At 39.9% G+C, this 24,407-nt stretch overlaps 1 protein-coding gene and 1 long non-coding RNA gene across 13 annotated transcripts in view; one reads left to right on the top strand and one right to left on the bottom strand.

Moving 5' to 3' along the window:
* pitpnm3 (PITPNM family member 3) overlaps nucleotides 1-24,407 on the top strand; it is a 114,379-nt gene that overhangs the window by 65,225 nt on the left and 24,747 nt on the right. For all 9 annotated transcript variants that reach the window (XR_008573071.1, XR_008573070.1, XR_008573069.1 and 6 more), the window contains 5 exons: nucleotides 9,239-9,428; nucleotides 12,365-12,502; nucleotides 12,646-12,833; nucleotides 18,435-18,592; nucleotides 18,795-18,965. Coding sequence is in view for 1 of the 9 variants with exons in the window: in XM_054793325.1 (XP_054649300.1) it covers nucleotides 9,239-9,428; nucleotides 12,365-12,502; nucleotides 12,646-12,833; nucleotides 18,435-18,592; nucleotides 18,795-18,965 (845 nt within the window). In the remaining 8 variants the exon portion in view is untranslated. The remainder of the gene's footprint in view (nucleotides 1-9,238; nucleotides 9,429-12,364; nucleotides 12,503-12,645; nucleotides 12,834-18,434; nucleotides 18,593-18,794; nucleotides 18,966-24,407) is intronic.
* On the bottom strand, nucleotides 160-21,466 carry LOC129190774 (uncharacterized). Of its 4 annotated transcripts, none has more exons than XR_008573073.1 (4): nucleotides 21,152-21,466; nucleotides 19,238-19,302; nucleotides 8,415-17,104; nucleotides 160-7,172 (listed from the first exon to the last, which is right to left on the bottom strand). It is a non-coding gene; the product is annotated as an uncharacterized LOC129190774 (long non-coding RNA). The 4 variants fall into 4 exon arrangements; XR_008573074.1 differs by lacking the exon at nucleotides 19,238-19,302 and having other exon boundaries at nucleotides 8,415-8,569; nucleotides 8,714-17,104; XR_008573075.1 differs by lacking the exon at nucleotides 19,238-19,302 and having other exon boundaries at nucleotides 8,415-15,500; nucleotides 16,876-17,104.

The raw sequence follows: 24,407 nt of genomic DNA, 5'->3' as shown, positions 1-24,407 counted from the left end.
TTCACAGAAGTACAGATGACGTCTCAAGAAGCCTTTCCCTCGGTGTTTTCTAAATGCCTTATATTTGTATTTGTGTTCATTTAGCCATTTTTATGCTAGAAAATACTTAAATGAGGCCAAGAATATTTAAAATTTCATTAAATATGCATATTTTTTCGACTAATAATAGGTTGTAATTTATTTTGAAAAACCGTGATAAAGTGAAGCTGTGAAATTTGAACCGCAAAGTGGCGAAGGACGACTGGATACTGTAATGAAAATGCTTTCTGAAATGTTTTGTGAGATACTGACACATCTTTCAGATCTGTCAAATGTTGCATTCAGATGCACACGTGGACAAATCCAAAACATTGTTCCTGTGAAATCATTTGGATGTAAATGATGATGCCACATCTCTTGTAGTACAACAGTAGTGCAAACAAGCACTTGCATAATCAGCTCATTATTCTTTGCAAATGACGAGAGTCTTACCTGACAGTTGTTGAACAGTGCAGCAAGCTGCTTCTGTCCTGTGACTTGTGAACTCTGTTCAGAAGTGGAACGGAGTGCTCTGAATAGTAATTGGAGTTCTTCTTGTCGTGGGTGTTTTTGATTTGTATGAGCGTTGTAGTTGTAAACCATGAAAATGAGAAAAAAGGTAGAGTTGACAGCGATAGCAAATCACAACCCAGATAACAATGGCGGGATGTAGTGCTGTCTTCAGCGAAGTGCACATTTACTATACAGAAATTCTTACATATGTCAGATTATTCATTTTCGAGTGTTTCTTTGCAAAGTGGCATTGCCATGCACTGGCCCAGCAAATGGAATTGTAATTTCCGTTGTTTTTGCTGCTATGTGTCAACAGGGATTGTTGTCACCTTTATGTCAAACCCAAAAGAAAAGCTTTCCAGCCAAAATACTTTAATACAGCACTTGACTGTTGCAGTGCCGCACTCATCTAGGTGATCATCTAATATATTCCGCAGTCTCCCCATGCTGACTGTTACCTTACAAGCCTGCCTGGGTCGCTCTTGAAAGAACGCAATCTCTCACAAAGCGACCCTGGAGAGGATGAGTCAAAATGCATCTCAAGAGGCTTCCGATGCGGTCTGCATGCAGACAGCTGCACATCAGAGACGCATCGTGGGCCGCGCTTCTGCTCACAGCTGCGTGTTCTTGTTAACTGGTCCACTGGGAGATGAGCTGCCACTTTTCTGTGGGTTTACATGCAGTAAAACGTCGGATACAATTGCTTGCTTTGGCAATTGAAGTGATAGTGACGGGTTACAAATAGCGACTGACAACTGCTTTTTTTTCTACATTCATTTGTGATTGTGCTGTTAATTGTTTTTTTGCGCATGGAATTTACAGCAACTTTTGGAACAGCTTAATGAATGTCCTTTTCTGCATTGGACATTGGAATAGCGATTAATTTTCATTTTCGGTCTCGCATAAATGCTCCACAGTGGAAAAGTTTAACGTCCTAATTCATTTAGCATTTAGGAAACAATAAAAAAGTAAAACCAAGATACAGCCATGAGACTTTCTAACTTTAGTTTTAGTCCATTGCTGCTAGTTTAAGATGGAAGCAAATACTGAACCTCTTTTAAAATGTAACCTCCTGTAGGGTACGTGTAAATCTGTATTAATGTACAGGACGTCTACTAAAGTTGGATAACACAATTCTTTGTGGCATCCTTCCACTGAAGCACTTTGTAAATTCCCCTGCCTTACTGAGTTCTCCTCCATAGCAAACAACCACGACCTTCACTTCATTCTCACCATTGGACCTTCTGAAACGTTTTTTTTTTTTAATCTCATGGGAAAAAAGGTGCAATTGCGCAACATTTCCTTTCCCATTTGTCTTTCTGTAGTACTTGGAATGGACCACACGATTACTAGCGTTTATCTCTAATGCAGCAGTGTGCTGGGTACCACTCAAAGTCATTTTTATGGCTGGAGACCCAAACAGTCCGAGACCCCACAGGCCACTGCATATTGGTAAACGGCAGGGTTGTGTCAGGAAGGGCATCCGGCATAGAAACAGAGCGGTATGAATTTAATATGCTTGTTATCACGGTTGTTTTCTACAGTGGCATAGAACTGCAATGCATCATACTGATGCACTGTCCCTCCACGTTGACATTTTTCCTTCATAATGTAATTCCAATGAACAAATATAGAACGTGTCAATTTTTACAAGGCACGGAGAGTTTAAATATGGACACCATGCCTCTCTGTACACCAGTAGAACCATGTGATTTCTCCCAGACAATTAGCAAGGCAAGTAATGATGATTATTACCTACATTATAATAACAGTTATAATTACAAAAGTAGATTATGAAATAAAATAATATTATACTGATATATCAGTACTTATACGTACCGTATAAAGATTTTGAAATACTGTACATTTGGAAAAAAATTACTAAAGTTAAAAGTAGTATTGGGGCTGCACGGTAGCCTTGTTGTGAGCACGGATTCACTGTCAGGAGATTGAAGGCTTTAATTTCCATTTGTGCATCTTTGTGTGGAGTTTGCATGAGTGTGGCTTCCCTCCCACATTCCAAAAACATACACATGTGTGAATGTGAGTGTGAACGCTTTTTTTGTCTATAGGTGCGCTGTAATTCACTGGCAGCCAGTCTAGGGTGTACCCCGCCTCTCACCCAAAGTCAGCTGGGATGGGGTCCAGCATGCCCGTGACCCTAATGAGGAAAACCGGTATAGAAAATGAATGGATGCGGGGAAAAAATAATATTTTCTTGGATGATTTCCACATTTTTTTCCTTTGGGAGGCTATGACATGAACTGCGTCAATAGGAACAACAAAAGTGGAGGAGGAGTGGCTGTGTACTGTATGTGGATAAACATCTGAAATAGAAAGTGGTAAAAACGTGTCATTTGCTGTTGATAACATTTTAGAATGCATAACTATTGAAATCAGTAAAGACAAAAGTAAAAACGAGTTGTATATATAGAACGCCTAAGTCTAGCATTGAAGATTTCCACATTGACCTTCTGAAGTCATATAAGCAAAACAGAATAGATGACGTTATACATACAACGCACAGTTTAAGTCTTTATCCTAAAATCACCAGACCAAGTAGAATTCCAGATCACTGCGCAACATGAATTGATAATATATTCACCAATGATTTTGATAACAACACAACAAGTGGACTGCTAATGAATGACATTACCGACCATCTGCCGGTGTTTACGATTTACAATCAAAACTGTAAAACGAGAAATAGGGACAATATCAGGACACTCAAAAGATCACATACAGAGGAAAGTATTTAGGAAAGATTTGGAAAAACAAAGATGGGAGTGCGTATATAGCGAGAATGATGTGAACGAGGCAGATAAAAACTTTCTTAATATTTATATGAAGTGCTACGACAGACGTTGTCCACTGAGAGAAGTATCTAATAAGCAAAAGAAGAGAAATCAGCCGTGGATGACAAAAGGACTACAAAATGCCTGTAGGAAGAAAAATACACTATATCGGGGATTTGTAATTAAAAAAACTAAAGAAGCAGAAAAAAACGTGTAAAATATACAAAATTAAGTGAAACATTTTGAGAGGGTGTAGGAAAGAATATTATAGTCAATTATTAAACAAGAACAAAAACAACTTTAGAGCAACATGGGGCATCCTAAACAGTATTCTACGGAATGGTGTTAAGAAAGCAGACTACCCTCATTATTTCAAATATGACAATATGAACGAGGTAGTTGAAAGTTCAATAACTACTTCATAAATATTGGACCGGAACTGGAAACAAAGATCCCAAATTACCCACTTGTAGAGGAAAGGAATGAAATTATAGACAGGAATCCCAATTCCATGTTCCTCACTAACGTTACAGAAAAGGAAATCATCAATATTGTTAATCAGTTTAAAGCAAAAACCGAAACCGATTGCAACGGAATAGATATAGAAACGGTGAAAAGGGTTATAAATGAGATTGCACAACCGCTAACGTACCTTAGTAACCTGTCATTGCAGACTGGTAAATTCCCAAACAAAAGGAAAATAGCTTAAGTAGTTCCAATTTTTAAAATTACCAATGCTATAGATCGCAGAAAGAGTGCAGTTGCAGTATTTATTTAACAAAAGCCTTCGACACAATTAATCATGATCTTCTAATCACAAAACTAGAAAGGTATGGAATCAGATGGTTAGTCTTGAACTGGGTTAAAAGCTACTTAGCGGACAGGAGGCAATATGTGAAGCTCGTAGAATATACATCCACAAGGTTAAATATATCATGCGGCGTACTCCAGTGGTCAATCCTAGGACCAAAACTGTTCAATCTATATAAACCACATCTGTAAAGTCCCGAAAGACCTAAAGCTAGTATTATTTGCAGACAACACAACCGCATTTTGTTCTGGAGACAGCACACCAGAGCTAGTAAAAAAAAAAAAAATCACAGATGAACTATACCAAAAAGATGGTTTGATAAAAACAGACTATCCCTGAACCCAAGTAAAACTAAAGTAATGCTATTTGATAAGTGCAAAAAGGAAGCGTATGAGAAAATACAAATTGATGGTGTAGACCAGGGGTCACCAACGTTTTTCCTTGTGAGAGCTAAATGGCCAAGAGCTACTCATTTTTGTAACATTTATTTTCAGAGCTTATTTTAAACCCAAACAAAGCGAATATGCTTGTTTTACCAGAACAATAACAAAATGCTGGTGTCCACAACTCACATTTTGTATTTCAAAATGCATTTCTTTCTACTGTTCTTTCCTTATTAACTGAAAACCTGAAAGAAAAGCAGGCTTGCGGGCGCCTCATGTGGTCGTGGGGGGCTACCTGGTGCCCGCGGGCACCACGTTGGTGACCCCTGGTGTAGACAATGACAGGGTCAACGAAAATAAATTTCTCAGGGTTATAATAGATGAGAAATGAACTGGAAATCTCACATTAAAAATGTACAACATAAAGTGGCAAGAAACACCTCAATACTGAACAAAGCAAAATTTGTTCTTGACCAAAAAGGACTGCATATGCCCTACTGTTCACTGATATGACCATATCTCATTTATTGTACGAAGTTATGGGTTAATAATTACAAAAGTGCAGTTCACTCACTAACTGTGCTACAAAAAAGGTCACTTACGATAATCCATAATGCCGCTTACAGAGAACACACACACTCTTTATTGACAAAATCACAATTTTTAAAATTTGCGGATTTAGTAAACTTTCAAACGCGAAAATTATACATAAAGCAAACAGCCTTAACCTCAATAAACTTCTACCCAAAAATGAAAAACAATTCTTATCAACAAGAGAGGAGAAGTATGATCTTAGGAGAAAATGAAACCTGGATGTCGAATCAAGTTGTGGAACGGGTTGAGTAAGAAACTCAAACGATGAGTGATTTCAAGAAAAAGTACGAGCGGTAGATGTTTTCAAAATACAAAGAAGAAGAGACCTGAACCACTGTGAACATACAATACTATATCTAACCACTACCACACTGACGACTAACTCTTCAATCTGGTGAGTACATGGTCTGTACTCACTCATTATAAAGCTACGATTCTGTCAACCATTTCATCAGTTATCATCATTAAGTCTGTAGCTTCCTTTCAGTAAGTATAAACCTTGACTGTCATTGCACTATATTGTTATGTAGCCTTACGAAGTACATTTGGAAAACAAGGGGTGAATAAATGTATTGAAGCTGATGTGACACTGATGAGTGGTAGGAATAAATAAGCCGTGCTTCTTCCTACTCCTTTTTGGACATGCAAAATTGTGAATTGTACTATGTGATGTGCTCCATTGTGACTCTTATGCATGTTCAGGATGAATTAAACAATTACCATTACCAGAATGTTATATTCAGTGCAGATAGGATCCCAAAATTTGAGCCAGTCGTGTGTGCAGCCAAAACAAAGTCTTTATTGAGTTCACAGGGGCAAAAACCAAAGTACAACATAAAGCGTAGTGCTGCGCAGTCCAAAAATTGAAAGGAAAGTCTCAAACACAAGGCGTAGCAAAATTCTAGTAAAAATGTACGGTATAGCAAAACTAAGGGCGATGCAAAAAGGCTTGATCATCAAACAAAGTAGGGTTTTAGCACAAAAAAGTCAGTAGGCCCATGGAGACACGGAGGATGCCAGAGCGCAACAGAATCACTGGCTGTGTCCAATTTAAAGGTGTGCAGCCGACAAGGCCAGTAGCCTCCACGGACGTTCGGCTCCTCCTCCAGCCACGACCAGCCTTTGTGAATTTAGACCAGGGGTGTCAAACACGTGCCATGGGGGGCCGAGACACTGCAGGTTTTCTTTCCAGCCGGTCACCAAGGCAGGTGATTTTAATGATCATCACCTCCTTCAATTTGAGGGAAGGCGCTCATCAATCAAATCACCTGCTGGAGAAACTGAGGCGTCCTCCGTCAGCAAAATTACCTCCAGCTGAGCGCTAAACCTGATATATTAAACAATAGTAATATGAATAGCTACTTTAATTATTTATTACTTTTTGCCTACTTTGTTCATTTGTACAACACTCTGAACATCACATCATTTGACTACCTCGACTATACTTCCATAGTATTTATAAGTTTTACTATGTGTATTATTTGATCACATGTATGACATGATGCATAACATGTAGCATCCTGTACAGTTTCAAGCTAGAGGGCAGGTGAAATAATGATGAGGTGCAGGAAACCGAATGAGGAGAAGGTTTGGAGGCCATCAGTTATGTTCCGTGGTGGTACATGTCTGGCTCTCCTGGAGCTCCTTCCCGATCGTGCTTGCCTTTCGTAGTTTAATGATATCCTAATCTATTTGTGTTCTTCATAAGGTTTATGGTGGACGTCTTTTTGTGTTTGCATAATTGAGAAATAGTATATTTTTGAAATACATGTTTAATAATAATCACTGTATTTTCATTCACGTCTAAAATGGAGCACTTGCTGGCATTTGCTAAGGCTGTTATCAATGATTCTACTTTACACTGTACTTGTAAATATGAAGGCGTCGAAGCACTCGCACGTGCTGATAAACTACTTTCCATCCTCCTCCAAACAGCTGGCCTGATTGCCAATCTGCCACAGGTGTGTCTCCTTGCCACGGCCCTACTCAGCACTCAGGTTGTCCAGCCAAACAAACACACAATGAGTGCACAAAAAACAACACAAAGTCCAAACCAACCTAAAACACAGAACACAACATAATATGAATTAAATATGTCCATTAATGATTATAAGTATTAGTTGTTAAATAACAACATAGTTCATGAAATGTGTACATCAGTAATTAATTAGTTTAGTTTTACCTAATTATTTCAAATCGTCATATTCAAAATTAAATATTAGAAATAGTTGTTTGTGTATAGGTTAGTGAGTTTAGTGGGTTAGCGTGGTGTCGTGCGTATAAACCTGGGCTTGTCTTTTCAGCAAAGGTAGCCCTCTTAACTTAGGCTAAACGCATAACCTGGTCGCGTCCAGGTTATGTCCCAGCTTTTAGCTTAAAATCGGCTATGAAAGCGCAGCTGTTACGGTTTAACTCATTCTGAAATGGCCGTTAATTGAGAACCTGCTGGACCTGGGAGCAAGAATAATTTGAGCATGCACCAGGACGGGGGTGGCGACTTTGAGATTACACTGATTCGCTAGCATTCCGTGATAACAATTTTCTATAAAAGATATAGATTTTCAGCCAAGAGAATAAAGTACATTTGCTCAATTTGTGAGCCGTGCATCTGGAATAAAATGCAATATGAAATATTAGCTCGGCCAATGTTTGCAGACGTATATGTCACAGCAGTCCTTGCGTGAGTACTCAGCCTGTTAGTCTTCTTATATTACAATGTTTGCTGGAGGAATAAGCACTTTGAGGCATCAACCAACTCGAAGAAAACACTTTTTTACTGTAACAAAAAGGTCGCCACAAAACACGTCAACACTGCCACCTAGTGGTCACAACGAGATACAGTCTTCAGCAGTAAAATTTGACAATATAGACATATTTCAAAGATGAAAAAAGACAGTTGTTCCATTTTTCAAAATGCTTCAATGGATAAGTGTTAATATGTCCATGTTGTGCAATTTTGAGCGCTGATAAATGAAGACTAGTAGGCTATAGTTGGTATAATAATCAGAGTTAACTTGGGCATTTACACACTCAGCTTTATTCGGCCAGCGGTCCTCCCTCGTTCTATTGGCGGCGACAGTGTTGCTTTTGGCATTTATGATCTTTTTTAACTCCTCGTAATACTTCATAATAATTGCTTGCTCATCTTGTGTAAAATACACCTGCTGGGATCGCTTCATTTTTGCGCAGCAGTAGAATAAAATAACACCAAACGCCTACTTTTATGTGAACGCACACTGAGCACAAAGCCGAGGACCGGACTTGACAAGGTAACTTGATAACCACTGCAGTACCATTTACCTTGGGTTTTGTTGAGCTGCATCTTGAGCACAAAGCCTGGGTTGGTAGAGCCACTTTCGCAATACCCCCTCTATGTGCCCTGCGATTGGCCGGCGACCAGTCCAGGGTGTACCCCACCTCTCACCCGAAGACAGCTCCAGCAGTGAGGACAAGCGCTATGGAAAATTAAGATATTATTTCAGAATTGTATGAATTCATCCATATTTTAAATACATATTTAATTGGCTTTAAATGTAGACAAATAATTAAATGGTAAAAAAAAAACAATAACATGAACAGGGTTAACAGTGAACAGTAACCTGTAAACGCTTGTAGATTGCTGCACAGAGGTTGTGTGCCTCGCCCGCCGACACGTTGCAGCCTTGTGCTTGGCGTTGCTGAACCTCCTTGTAATCAGAGCGACTAATGGATGGCGACAGTGTCGGTGCTGCTGCTCAAGGGGAGAATGTAGGGCGATATCATCTTTTACTGCTTCCTCACACTGTTGCAGTGACACGCATCTATTCTAGTCAACGCAGCTGTTGAAACGCATACACACCCACACATATGCAGACGCTCACCGGTGACAGCAAATCTATTCCCTTTATGTACACTACAAAGGCACAGGATGGGTACACAGGAAGTGAACATGGAAGAGCATATGGGGTTGTTCCTACTTGTGCGACTATAACAGCGTCCACTATTCATCACAAGACTTTCTACAAGGTGTTGGGAGTATGTGTGTGGGAATTTTTGTCCATTCATCCATCAGAACATTTCCTTTTTTGCACTATACACAACTACTGACTGTTATTTCTCAATACTCTCCTTCCCCCATGTTTCAGTTTGAACCCTTACAGCTACGACGAGAGCTGTGTGTCCAGCAGTGTCGACCACTTGCCGCTGGCCGCCCTCCCGCTCCTTGCCATCGTTTCACCACGCTACCAGGATGCCGTGGCGACAGTCATAGCCCGGGCCAACCAGGTCTACCGCAGCTTCCTGCACTCTGAGGACGGCCAGGGCTTCTCGGGTCAGGTGTGTGTGTGTGTGTGTGTGTGTGTGTGTCATTGTGTCGCTGTTTGAGCTGCTCCACTCATTGAGTCGGAGGCAGTTTAATAGAAGTCAGTGGATTTGTGGGAGGGAGGGAAGATTGCTTTAGTGAGAGCTGTGTAGTCTGTGTACACTCTAGGAGCCCTTTTGTTCAAGAAGGACTTACTTTCCTCTCTTGTGCCTAACAGTAGACCTCATGTAGTCATTATCTTTGAGGAAATAAGTCATAATTTAACAGGATTAGTTATAAATTATGTATGATAGAGACAATATTGATTTCAATATCCAATCGCCTACTAAAAGCATGGCCCTGGGTTGCATGAGTGCTACCAGCACCGGGGAACTGTGGTTCATTGAGAGAAACATGAATTCTAACATGTACTGCGACATTGTGAATCAGAACATGGGGAAACTGGGCGCTTGCGATGAAGGGTGAGAGTTTCATTGTTTTTACATTCTAGAGCTTCTTTTAAAACGGACTACTAAGTTAATACAGGTGGTCCTCGGGTTACGAAGCAGTTCCGTTCCTAGACTGTGATGTAGATCGAGCTTTAGAGTAAATCAGAATTTACACATAAATTCTACCTCGATGAACTCCTACGTAAGTTACTCATACTGTACACAGAACACAGCAAGGACATATACAGTTGAAACCAGAAGTTTACATACACTGTAAAAACACATTTTTTTCCCTCACTGTCTGAAATTAAATCAGACAACATTTTTTCAGTTTTTGGCCCGTTTGGGTTACCAAAATTATTTATATTTGGTAAGTGCTGCAATTATGAGAGAGAGAATATTTTAGGCATTTTTTAAATTACTTTTTTAAAGTCAAAAGATTCCATACACAAAGATGACTCTGTCGTCTTTAAACAATGTGAAAAAGCCCACATGATAATGATATGGCTTTGGAAGCTACTGATAGGTTCACTGACAACATATGTGTTATTTGGAGGCACACCTGTGCATGTATTTTAAGGCAACACCTCCAACACACTGTTTCATTTTATGACATGATGAGAAAATCAGCAGGCACACCAGGAGAATAATTGTGAGCTCCACAAGTTTGGTTCGTCCTTGGGTGCAGATGCGTGAAGGTGCCCACTCGTTGTTCAAACAATAATCCGCAAGTATAAAAAACATGGGAACCGGAAGGGGACGGCGTGTCCAAGAAATGAACATATTTTGGTCCAAGTATGCAAATCAACCCCAGAACCAAAGCTAAAAACCTTGTGAAGATGATGGCTGAAGCTGGTAAGAGTGTCATTATCTACAGTCGAACAAGTCTTGTACTAACAAAAGGCTAAAAGACCGCTCTTCCAAGAAGAAGCCATTAATCCAAACCCAGCGTAAAAAGCCAGATTACAGTTTGCAAACATACACGGGGACAAACATTCACATTTTACTAAACTAAAATGTAACTGGTTGAAGGGAAAAGGAGCACTGTTGTACACCTGAAAACACCGTCTCAACTGTGAAGTATTGGTTGTGGAAGTATCACGTTGTGGGTCTGTTTTGCTGCACAAGGATCTGGTGCACTTCACAAAATAGATGGCATCATGAAGAAAGCACATTATGTGGAAATATTGATGCAACATCTCAAGCCATCAGCCAGGAAGTGAAGCTTGGCGGCAAATGCGTCTTCCAAATGGACAATGATTTTACGCATGCAGCCAAAAACAGTCACAAAGTGGCTTAAGGACAACAAAGTCGGTGTTTTCTAGTGGCTATCACAAAGCCCTGATCTAAATCCCATACAACATTTTGAAAAGCGTGTGCGAGCAAGATGGCCTCCGGACCTAACGCAACTACACTACTTTTGTAAGGAGGAATGGGACATAACTCCAACAAACTATTGTGAGAACCTTGTGGAAGGATACCGAAAACACTTCACCCGAGTCCTACAGTTTAAAGGCAATGCTACCAAATACTAAGGAAAGGTATGTACAGTACATTTTTTACTTTGAAGAAATTAATTTAAAACAAATCATAATTCATAAATGCAGCCTTTAGCAAATATAAATCATTTTGGTAATCCTAACTGGAAAACTATAAAATACAGTAATAAAACAAATTCAAGAATTACTTACAGTATACCCTTGTGGTTGTCATACCTTCTTAAAATATTGTTAGTCTGGAAGAAAACCCTCCTTCTGCTCCCAGTCTTCCTTGAAAAAGCGCACCGAATCCATGAGCCCTTTAGAATTCATTAGCATTCAATAATCTTCATCCTTAATGATGGTCACAACAGTTGCACTGTCGAGACCAAAAATGAGTGGGTTTTCCTCTGGAAGAAAATACTTAAATGTGAACAAATCAAAGGTCAACCGGCATTCCAAAGCAAATTATATTCAACCTCAGATGTTCCACTGTATTTAACAAGTGCTTTGGAAGCTAGCCCAGGAACAGCATGATTTTCAAGGGTTATCCAGAGGTCGTTTCGCCACAAATGTTCAAAATATTTTTTTTAAAAACCCTCCTCAGACTCTTCCAGGTCTTGATGGTACTTGATTACGAGCTCTGGGTCGATACAGTCTTGATAAATGAATCAGCCAAAAGACATAATCAAGGCCTCCAGGTTAAAGGCCATTAAGGGAATTACAATAAAGGTAATTACAGCTTCACCGATGACTGTTATTCTTGATTAGTTCTCCTTTTCTGTGCCAACATGGCCATAGTGGCTAGATAGTACAAAGTGGGAGCCTTTTGTTATGGCCGCGAAGCGCACTGACTTGCTTGTTGTTTTTGTCTTTACGGAATAACAGTTATAATTGTAATTATCTCATTCAAATAAACTTTGCTTTCCCCCCCCAAGCATTACAAAACACTACAATGGCTAAGATGAAACTTGCTTGTCCCTATTTTATCTCTACCTCTGCAGAATGACCTCCCCAATCTGTCTCATATATGTGTCCCTGCAGGTGTGCCTGATGGGAGACTGTGTTGGAGGTGTCTTGTGTTTTGATGCTTTGTGCTTCAGCAGTCAGCAAAGGCCTGGCAGCCCCAACAACAACAACAATAACACCAGCAGAATGAATAACAGCACTGAAAGTCTGAAGGTGAGAGCTCACACAGCACGGATCGAGTGATTACGAATTTGTAACTCAAACTCCTCAATCAATTAGTGTTTGAATACACCAAAACACCATGGTTGAGCCAAAGAGTTGTTTTAAGTATTAGGTCTTATCTTTTTTACTCTTAGGAAAACTCGGGTCTGTTGGGAGAGTCCAGCCCGGGTCTGAGTTCCAGCAAAAGACTGAGTAAGAGCAACATCGATATCTCCGTCCCCAACGAAGGACACTGCCAGGGCGCGCCGCCTCTCAGCCGCAAGCAGAGCGACTCATACGATGGCGATACGTCATCTACTGGCCAACATGTCTTCTTTTCCAGGTGATCCTCGACGCACGGCATTTGATGATTTGTCACATGACACGGGATTGAACATGAACATACGTTCTTGACTGCCTTAGGAGCATTGAGGTTCTGTGTCACTGTTCTACCAGGCATGTTTTATCATAGATCAAACACGATTCTTGTTTCTTCCATGGTATCACACACAAGATGGCTGGGATAGCTGAGGTCCAAGGTCAAAACAGCACATGTTCTAAGCTTTTTACAAGTCACAACTTCATCCACGCATCTTTCCTGGGGTTATTTCTCTGTATCAAAGAAGGAAAACTAACTTGTCATAAAAGCATTGATGTTTAGAAAATTATTTCAAAAAATTACAAATTTAATTTGTTTTTTTTGTATCTCATAATATTATAAAAAATAACAAACTTTTCTTCAGTTTTTCAACTTTTTTCTTTTGACTTGAACATTTTGGCTTTATTCTCGTAAAATGACATCTGTTTTTTCCATTTCTGTTGTTCAGCTTTTTTAAATTTTACAACTTTTTCAACTTTCTTCTTGTAAATTTTCTTCTCAAAATATTATGACTTAATTCCCATTATATGTTTACTTTGTTCCCATAATATTATAACCTTTTCTGCAACCTAATTTTCCCCAAATTACAATTTTATTTTGTTTTGTTTCTCATAATACTATGACTTAAAAAAATATTGTTTTTTCTTTGTGTTTAAACTTAAAAAAAAAACAAAAAACACTGATGTTGACTGACTTCAAGCAAACCGCTGCTTCTATCAACATGCCGTGACACACACCAGCAGGCTCACACAGTCGGAGTCACACATGAGTAACACACTGGCTGCAGATGTCATCCCATTAATCCACATGGTGTGTTTGCCGCGCCGCACCTCTCACCCTTCACATGTTTACGCCGTGAGGAGGCTAACCTCTGCCCTGCGCCGCTCTTCTTTGTACACGCTTTTTTTTCGCCCTGAACATCTCAGTGGACACGACCAGTCACACATGATCCGCTCTTATTGGATGGCCATCCCTCCCACTGTGCTTCATTCAATTAGAGATGTTTCTCGAAGATTCACCTTGCTCTGGGAATTATCTGTGACACTGTGCAGACGGCTCTTATACAGCAAATCACTGTTCCCCATTTTGCGTACCATTGTGTAACATTGCCTTTTTAATTAGGTGCATTTTTACTATTACTGTAACAAAACCACTTCTGATGGCTAAAAAACACATCTCAAGCACCCAAGTGGACATAACTGAGCAACTTAGAAGCCTCTTGATGCCCAGCATCAGTTAGCGTCAGTTCAGTAGGCTGGCCAGAATTGTTTTTGCCAGCCAGTATAAAAAAATACTACAATACTGATAGTAGTTATGGGCCTAGCGGTTAGCATGTTGGCCACACATTCAGGAGATCAGGAAGATCTGGGTTGGAATCTCCGTCGGGCATCTCTGTGTGGAGTTTGCATGTTGTCGCCGTGCGTGGGTTTTCTCCGGGCACAGATGGTTAATTGGCGACTCTAAATTGTCCATAGGCATGAATGTGAGAGTGAATGGTTGCTTGTCTATATGCGCTCTGTGATTGGCTGGCGACCAGTCCAGGGTATACCTCGCCTCTCACCCGAAGTGAGCTGGGATAGGCTCCAGCATACCCGCAGCTGGTGAGGATGGGCGGCATAGAAAATGGACGGATGTGCCAGGCGGGGTTACGAACCACATTACGTAAGGTAGCTGCGATTGTGGTGATCTTGTCGCTGTTAAGGCTGCTGGCACGAGTGCCAGGCATTTTGGACCCCAGAGCAGAGACAACAGGAGTGGTATCGAAATTAATGGCAACAGAAGGAAGTCACAGAGGAGAAAAAACAATGTACAACAAAAGACGCCGGTGACAAAAGGTCACCAGGAAGCTAACAAATTACAAATAAAAAGACAAAATAGCAACTAAGAAAAGAAGACTGGAAATGCTCAACAACTTACAGGTGATAGTTGGCAGCAAGGAAAAATGGCAAAAGATAATTACTAGCTAGACAGCGTGGCTTAAGAAGGGCTTGATTAATGATGTGCTGCAGCTATGCTATCAGACCAGCTGGTAGAAGGTTCCTCTGCAGAGCTGCAACAATACAGCAGAGGGAAGCAGACCAAGCAGTGTGCAAATCATGACAGTCACGACTATAATATTTTACGAATATAACTCCCCATATCTTCTGATACACAGTCACTATTACGCCTGACTTACATGACTGCTGGTAGCTTTGAGTCACTGACTAATTTCTACCGTGATCGGCAGTACACAGTTGCCTGTAAACTTAGCGTTCACACAAGACGAGCACAAATAGAATGGCTTATTGATTGAAGGTTGAGACAACGCCGCCTATCTACACATCATAACATCATCTGAAGCCATTCAGATGGGCGTAACTTATATTGTTGAACAATTTTCTCTGATCAACCTACAGGGGGCCTGCCTCTTTGCTCTGATCAACCAATGGGGGAACTGGGAGCCTGCATACTGGCTTTGAGGCGAATCAGAAGTCGAACCAGAAGTCTGATTGGCTAAAAAAAAAAAAATAGCCCCATTGCTAATAGCGTGTATGTGATGGCAACCTGTCGATCTTGCCAGGATGTCCGGGAACCTGATTCTGAAGGCCGTGGGGAAATTACATTGATATGGAAACACATAGAGCCTGAGATCTGATTGGAGAAAAACAAAAACCATCAACAATACACGTACTGTACACTACTGGAAGCACAGAAACACACTGGAGAACTACAGAATCTACAAAATGAAGATAACAGACTGTTTGGAATAGATGAATATAATTTAATAGAACAACTACTACAATTTAAGTTTGAAATATAGGTCAGTCTTCTGGTAATGGTTAGGCCAGCAGAGGAGGCTTTGCTGGCCCTCATTGCGTACTACTGGTTTACATTTACAGTTGAACCTCATTTAGCCTACAGCCCAGTTAGCGTATTTTTCAGTTACATTGAAAATGTTTTCAAAAATGTTTCCTTGGTTTGCGTGCTTTTCTCGGTTAGCATAAAATATGGCATGGGTCTTGTCTTGTTATTAATACACTGGGTGAGTCCAACTGTGTTCATAATGTATTTTTATCACAAAATGTCCCTGTTAGCATGAAAACCCGGAACCGAAAGTCAGCTCTGTCGCCCGTCGATGACGTCATCAGCAGTTTACTCTGAAGTTACTTGTTAATTAACACAGTTGAAGTCTCTGCTTTTCTTATTGATCACAGCTGCAAAATAATCCCCAATGGAGCCAAAGAAAGTTGCAAGTGCTGTGATAAAGAAGGTGAGAAACACTATTGAATTCAAGAAATAACTCCGAGCAAAACACAAAGGTGGTGGCTGAGTGGCTCTCACTGCATCATAGCCGTATTTGTCAACAATCAAGTTTTCAGGCTAGATAAAAGTCATGTTAAATATTTATTTATCCCTTTCAATCAACATTTATATGGATTTAACATTACTGTATTTTCTGCATCTTAAACTGTAACTGTAGAACTATAAAAACGTGTTTTGCGTTAACATTTTTGGGTGTCCTTAATTGGATAATTGGATTTACATTATTTCTTATGGGAAAAATTGATTCGGCGGAATCGGACCTTCTAATCCAGGTTTCACAGTACTTCGTTTCATTTTGATATCACTGCATTCTTGAACGCAATATATGTTTTCCAATACTTTTGTCAATAACAACATAACTCAGTCACAAATCGAATCGTTCAGTAAATGACTGAACTTGTATTTAGCAAGCTAAGTAAATATAACCGTACATGTTAGAAATGTCATGAGGATCGCCTTCGAACAAATCATACTAACGCCGTCATGTTATTCAGTCACGTGTGCACGCAGAGAGAAACGGCTAAGTTGCAACCAGTGGTGTGCTGAGAACACTATTAGCAGCACTGACCAACATTTACAACTTAAATTTTAGTATTTGTTCCATGAAATTGTGTTTATTTATTTCCAAGTGCATTACAGTATTTCTTCATTTTCTAGCATGTCTTTTGGGGAAATGGGCCGCGTGGTAGTTTTCCAAACTCACCTCTAAGATAAGAAGTGCCTTGCTGAGGAAGGTAAAGCTGAAGGTGATGGAGTGGCCAAGTTGCTGGACCTCATGGGATGGTTTATTTTTGCTATTTTTTCGCCATTTGAATCATCATGGAACTGATTCCGTCTGCCCCAGAAAAAAGTGGTGCAGCGCTGTGGGCCTACTTCCCCCTGTATGAGTCTGGAAGTGGCGGAGGTCTGCACTCAAGCAGGGGGTTTTTCTCCTGAAAAATTACAAGTGCATGAATTATTAACACAACAATAAAAAAAAAAGAATCATAATGCAAACAAACCCACGCATCACTCTGGTAGTAGGATGGTAGCAGGGAGTTGGCTGATCTATTTTCCCTGTACAACTGTTAATATTGCAATGTTGGCTTACTCAAAAGCAGAGCAAGCCTAGTCTTCAGCACAGGGTTGTTGTGGCTAAAGGCGGCCTTCAAGCTGGATGTGTTGTGTGTGACAGAGGAGGGCTCAGACAGGAGCTGCCCAGGCTGTCTCATAAAGGCGAGTTGCCGACGACTGACTCGGAATATTAAAAACAAGCCAGCCCGCATGAGGAGCAAATAAAAGCATCACTGACTCGTAGTCTCGTATTCAATATTCCAGCATGCTTATTAGTCATATTTCACATGAAGCTGCATTTCTTGAGTAGAGAAAGCAACATCCAGTTGTTGATGTTAGCCTACAAATACTGAAGAAGGAAAAAGTTGAAACGAAATGATGCTTCCACTGCCATCCCATGTTCTATATACAGTATTCATGTCCTCATTAGGGTCATGGGTGAGCTAGAGCCTATCCAACTGACTTCGGGCAAGAGGGGGAGTACACCCTTGACTGGTAGTGAGCCAATCGCAGGACACTTATGGCACGAACAACCATTCATACTCTAATTTCTCAAGATAAGCAGGTCTGCTAGTGCCTTTATTATGCTTCAGCCATGGTGCTGGTGCCATTAACTCGTTTGGTGGTTTGTACAGATAAGTACATTATTACAGGTTCTCAATACTACTTCAAATCAGGGGGCACTGAAAAAAAATTCTTCCGCCTAGCGGGCAAGACAGAAAATAATTGAGAACCACCGGATTAACTGCTTTATCTGGAACCATATTTGGTCATTTCCCTGGGGGTTGCACATGGACCCTGTGTTATTACTAAAAATCCAAGGAAAATATTTAGTTAATTCAATAATAGTTTTAAAAATGTATTTGACTAATTTTATTGGAATTTTTTTTTAAATATAAAACAATACATTAAACATAAATTACAATATCTAAATATAATTAATTATTTTTACTATTATCATACATGATACAATAATAACAATCATAATCGTTTGTGGAGCTTCAGAAACAGTCAGAAAAGTAAAATACTCTCGTAATATTGTAAACTGTGATTGACTGCAATAATTTCTTGACCCTATAAATGGACAAGTGACATATGGTCATCGTCAGCTTACTTAGGCTCCAGCTTCCCTATAACCCTAAATGGGGTAATCTGTATAGAAGAGTGATGGAATTAACGAATATATTATATGTTCATGTGTGTTCACAGTCTGATGAAGGACAACGTGGAGGTGCGCAGTAGCAGCAGCCCCAGTCTGGTGTTGAATCCTGGTCGTTTTGACTTTGAGGTGTCGGATTGCTTCCTGCTGGGCTGCCCTTTGGGCCTGGTGTTGGCCATGCGACGCACTGTGCTGCCCGCCGTTCAGGGTATCTGTCTATCCAGCTATCGACCTATCTACTTGATCTGTGTTGTCTGATGTTGTGGCCAGTGCATTTGTGCTGCCGTTCAGTAAAAAGAGAAAGTACATCTCTGGTGCACCATTCCTTTTTTTACTCACTACTACATTACACACAGTCCAACATGTCCCCCCTAATGAGCGTGCCTGTTCCATGTTATTGCGACCCTCAGTGAACCAGCTCCACCCGGCCTGCTCTCAGATCTTCAACCTGTTCTACCCGTCTGACCCTTCGGCTTCCAGACTGGAACCACTGCTGCAGCCTCTCTTTCACAAACTGCCGCCATATGCCATCCCGCGTTACCAGCGATACCCCCTCGGAGACGGACGCTCATTGGTCATAGGTAAGAAAGAATTCATTTCTCCTTTGTAAAGTGTGTTTTGACCCTCGAAGACATATATTAAAAACATATTTATGTTACTTCCTATGGGAAAATTGGTTCAAAATCTAAACAAAGGTTCCACAGCAACTCTACAGCCCTTGTGATGCATCATTCTGCATGACAGGGGCACCATGCTGCTGCAACCCCATTCGACTATACCCCCCAGAGGGCCTGCTGATGACACTGCCTCTTTAATGAGTCAATGATTTATGGGATGGCATGTGTTAGCTCACTTGTGGGATTCAACAGCCGTTATGACGCACCGCCCTGTTCTCCTTGTGCTGTTGACACCTGCCTCCTGATGAGAAAGCAGGGCAGACAGAAACAAAGGCTTTAATGTTGTTTGCTGCTAAAATATAGCTTAAAAGCAGATTCAACAATTGTAATAATAACAATACATTGGATTTATAGGCGCCTTCCTGGGCACACAAGTAACAGACAAAAAAAACAATGAATAAAGGTCAATTAAAATGATTAATAAACACGCCAGTCTCAAATAGTTGATGAAATTCTAACACCTTAAACATTCTTACCTACAATTTTTTACTGAGCTCAATCAACTCTCTGAAAGACAGGACTCAAGGCTATCAATTAGGTTGTGTGTATAACCACAGCAATCATCCAAGCAGCTCTCCTCCCCACTTAAGATTGTCATCCAAATGGTGAAAAATCCAGCAAAAAAGCAGGAGCTCGTCACTAAACTGTAATTAAACACGGGCCCCACTGTAATAACTGTTGAGCACACTGAAGTGGAAAATGAAGTAGAGGATTAATTTTACAGCAAAGCAGTTTGAAGGTCTTCCACACACCATCTTCACCGTGTCCTGTTCTTCTTTCTTATGTCCGCCCTCAGCTGCACACACGCACACACGCCTGCAGCTGCATTTAGAAACGCTTCACTCTGAGCAAATGATTTATTTAAAAATGTTGTGGACAGAAAATTTTATTTAAAATGAGAAGAAATTTAGTACTACACTTGTTTACAGTTTAAAAGATGAAAAATACATAAAATATATGTATATGTTTTACAACATTATGAAGATAAGTAAAAGAATAAACAATCCCTTTTTTGTACAGGATTGGCGCAAATGAGAAGTCATTATAATGCATATGGAAACAATAAATGAATGGCACCCTTTCATGTGTGAAAGATAACAGCTTATCACTGATATCGCTGAATATAATATCACAGGGAAGCACGGTGGAGTAGTAGTTAGCACATCTGCCTCACAGTCAGGAGATTCAGGTTCAGATCTCCATGAGAACATCTCCGTGTGGAGTTTGCACGTTCTAATCGTGCTTGTGTGAGTTTTTTCCAGGTACAGTACTTCGGCTTTCTTTCACATTCCGAAAAACATGCATGTTAGGTTAATTAATGACTCAAAATTGTCCATATACGCGTGAATGTGAGTGTAAGTGGTTGTCTATATGTGCCCAGTGATTGACTGGTGACCAGTCCAGGGTGTACCCGGCCGCTCACCCAAAGTCAGCCGGGATTGACTCCAGCTCACCCGTGACTCTAATGATAATAACACGGTATTGTTTTCTTGATAAATATTGGTACATTGGATCCTCAAAAATGCCCCTTAGGTTGTCAAATTCGGAAAATGTGGAAAAGATATGCTGTACTTGCACAAAAACGTGGAGCTCAAACTGTTATCTTGTCTCTGTCTTGGCTGCTCAGTACATTATGGCCAATACGACTTTAAGGGAAAACTGCACTTTTTTGTTGTTTTTTTTCTCCCATCATCCACAATCCTTACGTGAGACATGAACACATATGTCTTTCTCTTTTCTGTGCGTTCTAACAATATAAAAACAGAATAAAAGAGGCAGCTTCAGCTGTCTCTTTTACTGCATGTAGGAGGATCCACCTCTGCCGCCTATAGAGCCCTCCTATTAAAACACCTCCAACAACGTTTTATGGTTTTATATACGTGCTGTGACCGTGTAGTAACAAGTACATTCATGATAACATGTAATACTTTTGGTATTTTGCGTGTTGCGTTCATTACCGGAACTTCCTTTCTCGTAGCATTGACTTCACATAGCAGCACAGAAACGAACACCTACAGCTAGCGTTAACTTCACAAGCTCACAAATAAAAACACAACAGCATTGGCGGCATCTCGAATATGCAGCCTTACCTTTTGGTAGAACGTCTGAGGCGTTGTGAGCGCGGCGCTGACGCTCTGCCGGCGAGTCTGTGGTGAATGTCGTCGCTAGCCGGCTAGTAGCTACTCGGTGTGGTATAGCGAAGTGTCAATGTGCCAGTAACATAGTTCGATCGTAACAATGTTAACAATAATAACAATAAGACAACTTCATAGTATAAATAAGTAAGTCCTAGTTAAAAAGTTAAAAATAAACAAATCTCTGTCCCCATTCAACAGTTTTCATGTTTCATTTTGGTCTATTAGAAGCCTGGACTACCAACATCAGCTGACTGTTCCCACATTCTGATGCCCTCCTTTGTTGATATACTGTAATGATATACCGTATATGTGCATTTATAATCCAGGCTTGTCTGTAGCCGGAGAGACAACATGAATGATTTTTTTAAATCGCCCATACGTTGTTATAAATTGCACTCATGTCTATCATTGCACAAAATGATATCAGTACGTGTAAGGCCATGAATGCATTTCAAAGAAATGAGAAATAGCCCTCCACCCTCAACCCGATTTTCTAAAATCTTTGTCATGTTTGTGTGCAGATGAAGATCCAAACGCAGACAAAAATATGCACAAATGTGGACCTTAGATAAGTTGACATCCATAATAAAAGAAAAACAGCATGTACACCTTAAAGTCACATGTGATTCAATGTGAAGCAACTCACTTTCCAGGCCTGCAGTAGTTAACTTTAGTTAGCAATGCTAAAATGTTATTGAAAAACATTGTCTTTGTCTATACAGGTAATAAAAGTTTTGTGGTGGCAATAGTTTGACCTTGGAACTCGGAGCCCATGTGTTATACCACACACAAACAACATTTGTCCAAACGTATACAACCTATGTAATAACAATGTTGTACCACTGTAAGCTCGTTGCTCAGCTTTGATTAAATAAATTGATCAACAAAGCAGGATGCTTTTCAGAGCTGGTGCTGCTGGTGAAGATGATGGATCTTTGGGGCAGATGTGTGTCACAGGCTTGCTGTCGGAGCGAGCTTTAATTAATGCTGGATGCTGTGATGACACTCAAATAAATACCCAGGGATACCTGTCCATGCACTCTGCAGTCATGCAAATGAGCTGTTTTGAAGGCTTGGCCAGCCAATCAGATTGGGCTCCCACTGAGTAACACTTTGGCATTCCCATCCATCCACAGTGGAGCTTTTATTATGATGAATGCCTGTAATATGGAGAGAGTGAGCCCTCTTCTTATTGATTCCAGCTACGCTCCAGTGGGAGAAAAAATAGGAGCATGTGACATACTCATAATTATCATTATTGATCACCTTAATAACAATTCAACTTTTTTGTAAATAGGATGTTGCTTCTAAATGACATGAGTTGTATATATTCATTTCTTACTATTTATTCTAGTTTCAAAGACATTTCAAGGTACAAGTTGCCAATCTTTTTACTAGCGTTGTTTCACTCGCCTACGTGTCACACTTGGGAAAAAAAAAAGTGCTTTTCCGGAATAATTATTCATGCCTTGTTTCTGTCTCTGCCACTTCTTGCAAGCTTTACATTCATCTACCACTTTGATCTGAATCCACATAAGTACCAGGAAATAGATGACTTCATAGATACAATGTATAGTTTGAGTCTGTACCCTAAAATCACCAGACCAAGCAGAATAACAGACTACTGTGCCACCCTGATCGATAATATATTCCCCATTGCTTATCAACGACATCAGCGACTATCTCCCAGTGTTTACAATTTACAGCGAACATTATAATAAAAGACAGATGGAGGCCAAAAAGACTTTTCAAAGACTACGCACAGAGGACAGCGTCAATGCTTTCAGGACAGATCTAGAAGAACAAAGAGGGGAGAGTGTCTACAGTGCAAAAGATGTGGATGAAGCATATGAACACATTCTAAACACTTTATGAAGCTCTATGATAAGAACTGTCCCTGGCGAGAAATATCCAAGAAGCAAAAGAAAAATAATCAGCCATGGATGACAAAAGGACTAAAAATGCCTGTAGGAAGAAGAATACATTATACAGGAAATGTATCATTCAACAAGCTAAAGAAGCAGAAAAACATATAAAACAAAAAGAATCTTCAATCTATTTTAAACAGTATTATAAGGAACAGCACTAAGAAAGCAGACTACCCTCGTTATTTTATGGTTGGAAACACCAATAATGATTATATGAATGGGGTAGAAATGTTTCACAACTACTTTGTAAATACTGGAAGAAGAAATTCCACAATTCTGGGCAATGGAGGAAAGGAATGAAACCATAGATAGGAATCCTAATTCCATGTTTCTCTCTGATATAACAAAAAAGGAAATCACTGATATTGCCAATAATTGTAAAGCAAAAACATCAACTGATTGTAATGGAATCGAAATGGAAACAATAAAAAGGGTATCAATGCGGTCATAGAACCGCTGACATACATCAGCAACTTATCATTTCAGACTGGAAAATTTCCTAACCAAATGAAAATAGCTAAAGTAGTTTCAATTTTTTAAAATGAGGACAAACATCCATTTATAAATTACCGAAAAGTTTCCTTATTACCCCAATTTTCTCAAATTATCGAGAAGCTATTCAATAACAGGTTGGGCAAATTTATGAATAAGAATTAATTAATCGCAGATAGTCGGATACAGAACTAACATTTCAACCTTCATGGCACTGACTGAAATTACGGAGGAAATTACTAACGCAGAAAGTGTGCAGCTGCAATATTTATGAATCTCACAAAAGCCTTCAATAAAATTAATCACGACATCCTAACTACAAAATTAGAAAGGTACGGAATCAGAGGATTCGTTTTGAATTGGGTTAAAAGCTACAGTACCTAGCTAACAGGAAGCAATATGTAAAGCTAGGAGAATACACATCTGCAAGTTTAAATATCACATGTGGTGTACCCCAGGGGTCAATACTGGAACCAAAACTGTTCAACTTGTATATCAATGACATCTGTAAAGTGACGAAAGACTTAAAGTTGGTATTATTTGCAGATGATACTACTGCCTTTTGTTCTGGGAAAAGCACACAAGAGCTAATTTAAAAAGTCACGGATTAAATGGCCATATTAAAAATATAGTTTGATGAAAACAGATTATCCTTGAAGTAAAATAATGTTGTTTGGTAATAGCAGAAAGGACACGTACGACCAAATACAAATAGATGGAGTGGACATTGAAAGGGTGAATGAAAAAAAAATTCAAGGGATCATAATAGATGAAAAAATGAGCTGGAA

Source organism: Dunckerocampus dactyliophorus, chromosome 12, assembly GCF_027744805.1.
Source record: "Dunckerocampus dactyliophorus isolate RoL2022-P2 chromosome 12, RoL_Ddac_1.1, whole genome shotgun sequence".
NCBI classification, from domain to species: domain Eukaryota; kingdom Metazoa; phylum Chordata; class Actinopteri; order Syngnathiformes; family Syngnathidae; genus Dunckerocampus; species Dunckerocampus dactyliophorus.
The sequence above is the reverse complement of the archived record's forward strand: the minus strand, read 5'-3'. Positions and strand labels throughout refer to the sequence as shown.